At 29.7% G+C, this 13,205-nt stretch overlaps 1 protein-coding gene across 5 annotated transcripts in view; it reads right to left on the reverse strand.

Moving 5' to 3' along the window:
- The window catches only part of LOC143229572 (uncharacterized), an 89,492-nt gene that overhangs the window by 4,254 nt on the left and 72,033 nt on the right, over window positions 1-13,205 (reverse strand). For all 5 annotated transcript variants that reach the window (XM_076462117.1, XM_076462115.1, XM_076462116.1 and 2 more), the window contains 10 exons: window positions 12,335-12,473; window positions 9,652-9,921; window positions 7,969-8,159; window positions 5,263-5,323; window positions 4,917-5,099; window positions 3,922-4,032; window positions 3,120-3,280; window positions 1,811-1,948; window positions 1,246-1,357; window positions 119-201 (listed from right to left, as the gene is read on the reverse strand). In XM_076462117.1, the coding sequence (XP_076318232.1) occupies window positions 119-201; window positions 1,246-1,357; window positions 1,811-1,948; window positions 3,120-3,280; window positions 3,922-4,032; window positions 4,917-5,099; window positions 5,263-5,323; window positions 7,969-8,159; window positions 9,652-9,921; window positions 12,335-12,473 (1,449 nt within the window). The remainder of the gene's footprint in view (window positions 1-118; window positions 202-1,245; window positions 1,358-1,810; window positions 1,949-3,119; window positions 3,281-3,921; window positions 4,033-4,916; window positions 5,100-5,262; window positions 5,324-7,968; window positions 8,160-9,651; window positions 9,922-12,334; window positions 12,474-13,205) is intronic.

Genomic DNA, 13,205 nt, shown 5'->3' on the forward strand with positions numbered 1-13,205 from the left:
CATTATAATGAAAGGGCAAAAATGTTTGGTGTGATGAGATAACCAGTCAAGCACCCTAACCACCTGGACATGCCAGGCTGTCATTAAGACTACAAAGTATTTTGCATCGTATACTCACTTTTGAGCGAACTAAATCATCACAAGAGTCGTTTCCACTGTCACAGTTACTGTTGAAATTCACTCCATCTATTGATGATGAACCTGGAAAAAGGATTTTGTTATAAAAGAAAATTTGGATGTATCTTTTATCATTTACTACTATTAAAATGTTACAGTTATTTACAATACTCATATTTGTTTTTAGCTATCTAACATCATAACAGATAAATACTGAAAAGATATAATGCAATAACATGTTAACTTTTGTATGTAATAACAGTCCAGCTTTGATATGCAACTCAAGATATATTTGTGAAATGCAATCCTAAAATGACGTATTATTAACATTTTCCATTTCAGAAACTGAGAGAGACTTCCAAGAGAAAGTGATGATCTCCAGATGATATACTACAATCTTAACAAAGAATTAAGTATAGAAACTTTTCATATTTTTCCTTCAGTTTTTCATATATACAATATCTCTTTGAATGAGTTTTTTACTTTACCCTTTGCTTTGTCTTGGTTTCCACTTATTTGCTCAATGTGTACTTTACATTACATGATGACAACTGATGTCTATGAAATTCTTCCTAAACTCCAACCATCATAATGTAAAGAGTGAATTTTGACTCTATCAGAGGTTGTTGATTCTGTTTGTTTTGACCTACTAATGATAATTATCTTTGTATCAGCTACACTAGATGAAACTTCTGAAAACAAAATTTATCCTTTATATATCTACATTGAAATTTTCACATTCTGAGTTTTTCAATATTGACAATAATGACTAGTTTGGAAACTAAAGGCATTCAGGTGGGACATTGCTTCACTGCTCTGTGTTTAAATTAGACATTTTAAACAAAGTTGAGAAAATATACTGCACTTAATAATTTGTGGCAATGTGTTGCTTGTCTGTTGAAACTCAAATTAATTAAATGCAAACCATATTCAAGTTATGGAAAAAAGAGTGAAAACCTGAGTAATTTTCTGCTTTGGTTCAAACATAAGCATAAGAAAGTTAACTAGAAGAACAATGGAGCATCCTAATAAATTTGCATACTATTTTATTTGAGTCAGTCTTGAAATAGATGATCTGTAAATGAATTATAAATTCTATAATTTTCTTTCTTAGAAGCAGAGACTTACTAGAACTGCTAGTAAAAGACAGGGTACTTAAGGTACTGATACGCTGTTGTAAATTATCTTCATTTTCTTTCTGTCCATCTTTTCTTCCAGCAACAGAGGATATACTTTGATGCTGTTACAAATACAATAAAATTTAGTGATCATTCACATTATAATTTTTATCCTTTAAGTGTATTTCTCTATAACACTGTTCTAATGCAATTACATAAATAAACAATGTTTTACTGAAATTTTTCAATAATCTTATATGTAAAACTGAAAAACTTTAGTTAAAACTTGTTGACTTTGATAAAGAGAAGTATTTAATATTTCTCAATGTCTGTATAGTGTGAGATATTCCATCACAAACTGTTCTAGTATAAAATCATTATTTATCATATTGGGTTCAATTAAATTAATTATAATCACAACTGGAAGTTTGACTATTATCTTAAATGTTATTGGTTTTTCTAAACTTACACTTTTCTTTCAAATTCAGCTTTCGATATTTTGTAGAGTTTAGATTAAGAGACAAAATGAAATTATTATTATGGATCTTAGTTAATCTATAAAAACATCTTCCTACCTTAGCCATTAACACATCTCTCTGGCCAAGTTTTGATGAAAACATGGTTTGAAGTTCAAAGAAATTCTTTGTTTGTGCCTTATTGTATTTTTCTTTTTTAGCTTGCTTGTAAATCTCACGTAGTTTCTTCAGCCCTTCCTGTAATTGTCAATCAATCATTTAACTTTAAGAAATTAGTTACCTTTTAAAAGTTAGAAGCAAAAAATAAAAACTTGCAGTTTCCATTTATTTGAAATTTATGCTACAAACAGTAATTTTCAAAATGAGCACTTGGATAGATGTGCCTTAAACAAGGTTTTTGGTGAAGTACTAATAAGTGTTAGAATTCATATTTGAACATAAAAATATTTAAGATGTACAGAAAACTTTTTTTGACAAATAACATCCTCAAACAGCTTTAAATATTGAAAAGTAACTAATAATAGAATAAAAACAAAACACTTCAGTTTAATGTTTTTCCTGTATTGTTGATCCTCGAGGAATTTTAATTAATTAGAACAAAGAGTTTTACACCTTCTAAATTAATTAATTGTTTTACTGACAAATTTTAAAAATTCAACACATAATACACAGTTATACAATCCAGTCAAAACTACAGATTCATAAATGAAACAGAAAGAGCACCAATATATGAATGAGAAAATTGCAAGTTCAGTAGTAAAACAACAAATAAAACCACTAGCTTGGGTGGTAAACTTGTGGGTTCAGAAGAAAGAAAGCAACACTAAGTTTGAAATGGTAAATGTGCTGTTTCAGAGATATTAAATTATAAATGATTTTTATTTAGAGAATTACTGATTATTTAGATAATTACAAAAGTTATTTCTTGGAACCATCAAAATGAGGACACAAAGATAATAATTAAAAAAAAGTGTTACAGCCTTAAATGTACGGGTATGTGTAACAGTAAACTAACCTAATCATGTTTTTAAGAATATGGCTCCTGGGAGGATTTTCAACAATGAAAAATTAAAACAATATGAGTTCTTAGAGTAGAAAAATGTGACAATTTGACAAAAAACTACTATGGTTATGCTCTAGTTTTTATCTTTAGCCTTTGTGAATTGTTTTTAAACAGATTATTATCATCTGGTGATATTTAAACTACGTTGATCATGCTGTTATCTTAAAAACTGCACAAGTTATCCTCAGTAAATCACTTGATTTTGCCATCACTTCATTAAATGTATATTAGATCCAATTATCTGGAGACTAGGAATCCTAGTTAATCTACAATAAACAGAAAAAACAACTTAATACAGGTGTTATGCATGTAACTACAATTTGATTGTGGATTGGAAATACTTACTCTAGAATTTTCAGAGGGAACAATGTGGTGCATCTGCCATTCACGGAACAACTGCTCAACCTCTGAAAAATTTGCTCCTTTCTTATAACTTTCAAGAATATCTAGTAATTTTTGTTGTCCAGTGTTAAGTACAATTAGTTCATGTTGGTTGGCAGATTCATCTGAAATGTCAGCAAATCAAATATAGATTTTTAACAGGTTTATACCACAATTTTATCTACCAGTTTGAAGGATAAAGCAGATTTTTCAATGCTTCTGCAGAAATGGAAATATCTGAATTTAAAAATCCTTTATAAATATGTAGTAGCATTCAAGAAAAAATTTAGAATTGATGACTTAATTATGGTAACAGAAAGCTTTTTCATATTTAAGAAAGAGCTTAATCCCTATAATTTTAGTAACTTATATCTGTGGCATTTTGAAAATATAAATAAAAATTTGTATGGCATAGCATATCATTAGTTACGAGAAATAAATCATGAACTGTTTTTAGAAAAAAATCAATAAACATTTATTCACTCTAATTGGAAAATATTTGATTTTAAGCATTCTCAGACATGTAAATACACACACACACACACACACACACACACACATATATATATATATATATATATAAGTGAATTCTAACTTAGATATAATTACAGAGTTAATCATTACAGAATAGGTTTATTTTTATGACAAGAGGTTAAATAACATTTTAAAGAGCCATCACATTTTTACTGTAAACATACTTAAAGATGTGTTAGAACTATTATGTAAACATAGTTAAAGATGTGTTGGAACTATTATGTAAACATACTTAAAGATGTGTTGGAACTATTATGAAGTTCTGTTTCGTTTACTCCTTCTTGTTGCTCTTCCTTATCTTCTTCTATACCCAAGAGAACTTTCTCATGAGGCTCCAAATTTTCTAATGTGACATAAAACAAATCATCTCAAAGATAATAATAAATAACAAATTTATAGCTTCAGACATAATTCCACTTAACTTCATTTTCTTCTTTTACTGAATAAGAAATCACGGATTTATAGTCAGGGTCAGTAGTAAAGAGAGATAGCTAGAGCTGAAACAATTTAAGATGTGTTTTTGCCTCTCCTGTATCCCATACAACCAATGAAAAGTATTTACTTTTAAAGTTGGTTCATTTAATAAGTTCTACACTATGTAAACCCATAAGATGTAGAGTGGAGTCCTCAGTTTTTTTTCATCCCACTGGAAAGAGGCTTGTGCCACCCTAATTTAGGATGAAATAATCTTCTGCTTATTGTTTCTGAATTTCAGTATTTTATTGTGTTACTAATCTTGGATAAGATATAGAAAGTTTTATTTTTTTCTTGTAATTAAGAACCTTTATAACATATTTTAATATAAATTACTTTTAACAAACATTTGACTTAAACCAAATTCAAGCAAATATTTTGTATGACTTCAGGTCTCACTATTATTACTACCACTTGCAGAATACTTAAAATCACCAAATCAGTTACACTGTTTAACACAAAATGTGAAAAACATTTGTAATTTTCAAAGCAACAACATGTTTAAATGATTTGATGTTCATATTTGGAAGTCTATAGCAACTTATCAAGTGACCTGTATGAGCAATACAAAATGAACTAGCTAACTGTCACTATTGAAATTTCTTCAAGTTTGGAGTTTTTAAGAAGCATCAAGCTTGCAACAGTTCAAATGTTGACCTACACCATGTTTACACTTCCTTATCATATATATTTATACATTTTTGTGAGTAGATGATGATAAAACTTTTACTGAAATATATTCCTAAAAGTTACCTGAATTTTGTGGCTTATAACCTGAGGCCATTTCCAGATAGTGTGATTCCATATGTCCCTCAATCAGCATGGATCCTGTATAAACAGGCACGTCATTCAGGTTGCCAAATATTGAAGGAATAGGAAGAGGAAATGGGACATCATAAACGTGTGATTCAGGATCTTCATTGTCCTGCATACATTCTGCAAAAGTATAAAAACTTTCAGCACCTTTAAGTAAGTATCTTTTGGAAAAACACTTATTTTAATTTTCATAAAAATTTTAAAATTTAAATAAACAGAAAAATATATTTATTGTTACCATTTTTAAATGGACTAATTAATTACAAAAATTGTAATTCATTACCATAAATTGTTTCTATTGTTCCATCAGCTGAAGAATCAAAACCTTCACTCTCGGTCAATTTCTGCACAAAAACAAAACCATGTTCAATCCTGTTGTTTGTTGATACATCAGTTTTTCAGATATATTACTTAGGTATTCTAACTCACACCAACTAACAATTCTTGTAAGATAAAAACAGAGGGTGTATAAGAAAAGCCAACAGCAGAACAGTTTTTTTTATTTAATCCTCAAGTTACCATTTTGTATTTATACCATTCCCTACTGCAGTGGCCTACATATTGATTCAACTAATTTTGTGTTTGTACTTCTTACAAATTGTAAAATGTTTAAAGAGCTAACCAAAACTTAGTTAAACCACTAATTTCTAAGTAAACTACACAAAAACCTGCCAGCAGTAATTAGTGAGATTAGATGCTATATTGGTCGTATGTTTTGTTTACAATCTTAAGAGTGATTCATGTGTTATTAGGAAACATAGCTAACAAACCCATAGATCCACAAGCAATCTTATGCATAAACAGTTTTAAAAAACGTTTAACATTGATGGGTTTATAATGGTTATCCTAGAATTAGGTTTGTTACAAAGCTCCCACAGTACAAATCGAGCTAGGCTGATAAGATATGACCGTTTGTTATGCTCCTCTAGTATGAGCGTTGAACTCTGTAACAGTTTACTTATTCAAATTATAAACTGAGCTTTGTTATGAAATATCACATAGAATCTAAATGAGTTGATAATACTCTATTTGACTCATAGCTGTTTAGGCTGTTATGATATATGATATGTTTTGTTACATTATAAAGTTCCCTCATTTATTGATGACCTTATCTTCATCAGAAATAACTTCATGTCATTAATGTACTTGTGGTGATAACACATCTTGCAATTTGCAACTCTTGTCAGTTTGTTGTGGTACAAGTTTTGCTGCCCAATTTAAACTTTTTTAAAGAAAATACAGAAAATAATAAAAGTAAAGTAAATCACTGTATATATTTATTGAAAGATTTTATTTTTGCCACTTATTTAGTTTGCATATAAAACCCAAAAGTTTTAAACAACCTTCAACAGAAAAAAAAAAAATGTACTTAAATGTTAACATATAATGTTGGAAACAATCACTGAAATGGTTAGGTAAAAGGATATGATAAATAAATCCTATAAGAATTCCACCTCTTTAATGTGTGAAAATGAACTGTACCAGATTAATTATGTTTTGTTATTTTACACTGTGATTAGTTGCAATCCAACCAACTGGAAGCTTTCATGCCAGTATAGAGTGTATAAAAATTCAGACAGTCATATTATGCCCTGTAATAGTAGCATATATCCAATCATATGACAAGAGAGTAGAAAGATTTGGCTGGTTAAGAAAGCTCTGTGTAAAAGGGTTGCAGCCACTTTCCAAGTATCAACAGAAGTTGTAAGCAAGAATGGAACTGTTAATAACAAAAGCAGTAAAAAGAACAAAAAAAATACTGCAAGAATAAGTTTGTATTAGACAAATGAATGTCAAGTACATATATTGTCAATGATCTTGATGTAAATTCAGTTGTGAATATCTTGAGAACAGCAAACTACACATTAGCACAAAGTGATCTTAGTGAATGTTTATCTGCAGAAGATTGCTACTAATGAGAGGTGATCGAACAAAAAAGTTGAACTGGCATCACGACACAAATGGTGAAATGAGCACAGCCAGAAATGCATGCTCTTTCAGACTTGTTCAGGAACAGTTAATGATAGTATTCAATGAAAGAGAGAAGGATGTTACTATAGTCAATATACAACATTTACAGTAAAGTATATGGAAGAATCAGTACAAAACTAAGGATGCACTTCAGCTAATACTGTGAATGATCTACATATAGCTGTGACACTATGACTACTTATAAATAGAATCAGATTGCAGTCCATTATGTCATACTCTTAAAAAAAGGCTCATTTAGCATGAATTCACCTTCCAGCAAGACAATTATCTGATCCCAAGCATACAGAAAATGTGATGAAATGATATAGAAGTTGGTAGAACACTTACAACCATGCTTTGGTCTGCACAAAGTCCTGAGATGGACATGCTTGGAACTGTATAGGTTCATGTGAAAATTGAGAAGGTCAAAAGCCAACCAAGCAATTTGGAACTTGGATGAAAAATGCTGAACAGTAGTTTAGAAGATTTGAGATAAGATGTCATAATAATGTAATAGAAAATAACAGTGCATTATACATCATATTTTGCTTTCCTTTATATTTTTTGTATTAATCAATAGATTTCTCATCAATAACTTCTCTAGTACTCATTGCTGGTAATTCATGTATGCATATTGCTTGTGTATTTTCATAATTATTTCCATTAAATTGTAAAGTAGCTAATATCCTGTTTATTGTGTGAAGAAAATTTAATCATAACTATGAACAAAATACAACATAATAAAAAACATTAAAGAAGTTTATAAATTATATTTATTTAAATACAGGCTTAAGGAAATTTAAACCATGCAGCCATTTTACAATTAACATAAATAATTAGTTTGTTTCAAACAACAATGATATTTGTTGGAGATTTCAAGATTTACTGCATTTCAATGAATATCTGTTAAAGTACAATCACAGATCAAACTTTCCTTTTCTCTGAAGTTAGGAGACTGCAAAAACACAACTGAATAAATTCTTTCCAACCATACTGTACACATATATTATAAACATGCCTGATAATCTTCAAGCATTCCTGCAATATCATTGTGTCCTTCCTGGTTAGCTAGCTGAGCTGGAGAGAAGCCATTAACATTCTGAAGTTTACACGCCTGTGCTGCCCCAGAACACTGAAGCAACTGTGAAGTCAGTTCTCTTAAACCATACCTGGCAGAAAAATGAAGTAATGTGGGAAGTTCTTCATCACCTAGAAGAAATTATGTAAAGTTATCTTCACCAAGCAATGGAGATTTTTAATTAGTATTAATGAGGAGCTTATCTTCACCTGGTGGGAAAAAATTTAAGTCCTGTTAAATAGCAGTTATTCTTCCTCTGGTATTAGAAACCTTCTCCTCCTACTATTCAAAGAGGTTTAAAGTCAGTGCTAGTCATAGTGTGAAGTTTCTACAACCACACTGAGGAGATTTTAAGATAGTTTTATTGAGAAGTAATTATAGCCAAGATGAGAAAATGTTTGGTTTCAATTAATGAGATGTTATTGTAACCGAGAATAAGACAGTTTAAAGATATGAAGAAATTTCTATAGCCACATGGACTTTAGGTAAGAGTTAGAAACAGGAAGTTTTGTGTCAAAGTTAGAAATAATTAATGCTCATCAGTATTAATGGTACATTTTATGAAAGTCCAGTATAAGTGATATTAGTTTTCTAATGGGAAATATTTGGTTTTGTGAAAGTACTAAGAAATTTTCTTCCAATAAAAAGGATAAAAATAATTTATATTAAGAATATTTAACAAAAAGTATCAATTCACAACCTTTAAAAATTGTGAATAATTATGTAATTTTGAGCAAAGAACTTGTCAATATAAATTATTAGGGGTTAGCAATTTGCTTTCTGCTGCCAGTGAAATAGCTGAAGTTCTTTGATGTTGTGTAGATTTCAAATAAAAGTATATAAGGTCAACAAAGTCATGTGGAAATTTACTTCATGTATTAAACTGTAAAAAAGTATTGGTCAGAGTGTGAAGTTTTTAAAACCACATAATGAAGATTTTAGTTCAACTAACTAGAGAACCTTACAACAGAGTAAGTGAAGAAAAAAAACTGGAAAATATCTCACACACTGATGACCAAGTACATGAAAACCAATACATCCCACAAACCTCCAAGTGAAATGATTATTCAGTTAGTTATATCTTCAACTTTTATCGAATACACAGAATCAATCAATCTACTACTGTATTGTCAACAAGTTTAATGTGGCCAGAATCATGAAGTCCATTCTAAACACAAACCATTTTACTTATGAGAGCTTTAAATTATAATTAGTATACAGTTTTTATTCCTCTTTTTTTGGGGAGAGGGGGATTTCTGTCTTGTTTATGATAAAACAGAACACAGAAAATTATGATTGTTTTTAAGAAGAGTTAGATAATCAAGAATCCTAGCTATTATTTTTGCCAGAATATTCTGTTCTGATGAAAACTAAGCACAATTTTGTGAAAATTTAATATTCATAACAGCCAAAATGACAAACATCCTTCTGGAGTCAGTGAAAGTCACTTAGGTTCAGGTGCTAGAAAGTAAGGTGTACAGTCTTCATAGACATATAACTACTCTATGATTGAGATGATATCTAATCCTAGTTAATTAACAACCAATAGTTGTTAAAATTCACTACTTATGATTTGAGATGATATGCAAACTAACAAATAATTACTGTTAAAATTATGCTTACTCTTCAGGTTTAGGTTAATATCCAGATCCAGCAACTTAAATCCTATTGATGGAAGGTTTCTTTGGAAGTTTTTTACAAGTAAATTATCCACTTCGCTACAGGATGCAACTCCCATGGTTTGTCGCAGCATTTCGTAAGGTGAATTAACGCTCTGCAGTAATGTAAACAGCTCTCCCATTTTTGATTCACATTTCAAAGCACGAACACCCAAGAAAAAGTCATCACATTTTACATGAACATTTAGCAGCTTACACACTTGCATACAGCTGTCTGAAAATAAAATTTACATAAATGTATAAATATATACAAAATCCTTAAACAATGCATTATTGTTATATAAACACTGTTATTGTTTCTTAAATTAAAATCACTGAAAAGTACTCTCCAATTACTTATAATTACTCACACAGCCAACAACAAATATTATTTAGCCATCAGTATTAAAACAGAGGAAGACAAATTCGATAAACAGTAATCTTCAACTTTATAACAGAAATGGAAATAGTTAAAAGAAAATGTTCTCAGTGTTATTGCAAAGAAGAAGTATAGAAATTTATTAAAAACAAAAACAGTAGTCACCAATCTTAGCATATAAATATAACTTAAAAATATTAAAAAATAGCAACCAACTTCAATATCACAGGTACACAAAAAATGATATATTTAAAACACAAAGAAAACAGTACCAAATAGTATAAGTTGTCCTTGCCCAAGGTTACCATTGTAAGTGTAATTCCATAAAGCCAATCTGGCTCAGTGACAAGCAACAAATTCATAAACACATTGTACTTCATATTTCTTTGTCACAAATATTTGCAATTTTGGTGTTGAAGGGAAAACAACACTTTGCCTACACTTGTACACTAAATAATTGAGAATAATAAATCAATGGTATTAACATGCTACATATTCCTCAGAATATCACTGTAAATATAAGATCTTTCTGTGATGAGTGTAGGACAACAAAAAATCTTCACACATAGATTACACAAGTCTGGCCTCATTCTTTAATTTGTCCTAGGTTTCGAATGAAGAATGAAATCCACATAAACCACTTTAGTTCAGTAACAAGTGGTGAAACCAAAGAAATACTGGGTCTCATGTTTCCTTCCCAAAATTCTCATTTCTAGTATTGAAGGACAACAAGCACCAATAATCACCAACATACTTTCCTACAGAGAAACAAGTGCTTATAAAAAACAAAAACATAAGTAAAAATTTGCATATTCTCTACTGTCTTACTTAAAGAGGCAAAAATATTGTCACTATTTAACTTTCTGAGAAAACTATGTATCTTAAAGACAGTCAATTATAAATAAATTGACAGTCCAGTTCATCACTGTCACCAATCTAGGGTAACTTTACATAGAAATATTTGATCAAAGGTTCTTTGAAAGATATGTAGAAGACACCCTTATCTCCTAGTTCCCACCCTCTATTTCTTCACTAAGCTCCTTTGACAGTAAAATCAAGATTATCTTGCAACTGGAGAAAGCAACTCTTATTTTCTTGAACATTTTAATCAACAGATAAAAAGTTATTCAAACAAAGACAAATATCTTAATTTTCAATTCTTCCATCAAATAGGGAATTTTACAACACAATGAGTGAAGGAAGAAACCTGAAAATATCTCTGACACTAATGATAAAACACCTGAAGACCAATACATCCCACAAACCTCCAAATGAAATGATTATTCGATTAGTTATATCTTCAACTTTTATCAAATACATAGAATCAATCAATCTACTTATGTATGGTCAACAAGTTTAATGTGGTCAGAACCATGAAGTCCATTCCAAATAGAAACCATTTACAGACACAACCAAGGACATCGTTTAAGAGATTCAGTATTCATGCATCTAAACATACATAAGAGGAAATGGGTAAACATTCTTGAGCCAGACCAAGAAGAAGAAAAAAAAATCACACTTTTGTAAGCACAAAACTCAGTCACTAATTAACATGCCTTTTTAACTGAACGTTCGCTCAATCAGTTGAAACATTACAAGATCAAAGTCAAAAAAATTAAACTAAGACCACAAATAAATGGTAAATGATTATCAGATATTTTTTTAACAGTCACAATGTTTTGAGCTGGGATGCTCTTTGTCTGGTAATTTTAAAATATTTATTAATGAAAACACATATAAAATGATCCTTACAATTCTGTTACAAGAATGCTTCTACCATCTGTAGTTTTTTTTTCCATATTATACAGACAATCCATACAACTACCAGACCTAACGATGGGTGGCAGAAATCACCCAAATTTTACCCCTTATACTACTTCTCAGTTGTTTTAAAAATACAGCCAAGCATTTGAGAATTTCTTTCATATTAATAGATTCTGTATAATATATATCAAAGGAATGCATTTTGTTTGCTCCTCATTCTAGCAACTGTTTTCTGAGAATCACAGCCTGAGCCTTTCATCAAAAAGAAATCAGTAGTTCAGAAAAGGGTACATGTAAGAAACTGTAAGGTATGTTTTAACTAACTTACAAAGAAAACTCCAAACTGGAAGGTACATTTTAACTTTCATAACAGAAACTATACTTTGAAAAGATTTATCTAATTTACCAAAAACTATAAAACTGTGATATATGTTTTATAACAAGAACTGTACACTGTAAGATACATTAAACTAGTTTTCTAAGAACTACAAATGACAAGACTTACCAGGAACTACAAACTGTAAGGTGTATGGGTTCCTTCTTTTCACTGGCAATTCCTTAACTCCATTACCTTCTAGTACCACCTGAACCTTCTGATCATCCCTGATAGCTCTGTCTAAGATCACGTACACTTTCCCGTTACCCTATAGAATGTTAAACCATGCACAATTTTAAGGTAACAGAATATGTCAAACATATATAATTAAAATTTAAACAAATTCTTGACATGTTTTTCATTATTTGAAAGACTTTTAAAAAGGGCTCTTTCTGACATGATGTTTGTACACACTTATTAAATGTTTAACATTTTTTATAATAACTAATCATAAATTATAATTTAGTGTGAAATTATCAACCTACATCTTTGTTGACTCCTACAAGTCAGTGTTTAAATACAAATTTTCAACTGGCTGGTCTTTACATATAATGTTCTGCATATAGATTTTTTTTATCACTCAGGACTACACAAATTAACAAATACTCATTGGGAAAGAAACCAATAAATACTTCACAAAATAATAATGAACAAAGATTCTCTGAATATATATTCCCTTCCCCTAGACATCATTCTTCATGTAAATAGTTTCCAATCAAACAAATAAGCAGAACAAAATCTTCCACAATTTATAACAGTGTTACTATTAAAATGGGCAAAAAAGAATGAATTACAAAAATTTTTATTTTAAGAAAATATGGTAATAAATATTAAAGCAAATGAAGGCTGAAGTAAATACAGAGCAACTTCATTTGATAATGTTTTCAGTTTATAAAATATTTCATTTTTTATTTTAATGGGTTTACTAATAAATATTTATTTTAACATTGATGTTTGTTTCAAGTAAGTATATATTGTTAGTTAGCTAAAGTTGGTATAC

This window comes from Tachypleus tridentatus, chromosome 10 (genome assembly GCF_004210375.1).
Source record: "Tachypleus tridentatus isolate NWPU-2018 chromosome 10, ASM421037v1, whole genome shotgun sequence".
Classification (NCBI taxonomy): Eukaryota; Metazoa; Arthropoda; class Merostomata; order Xiphosura; family Limulidae; genus Tachypleus; species Tachypleus tridentatus.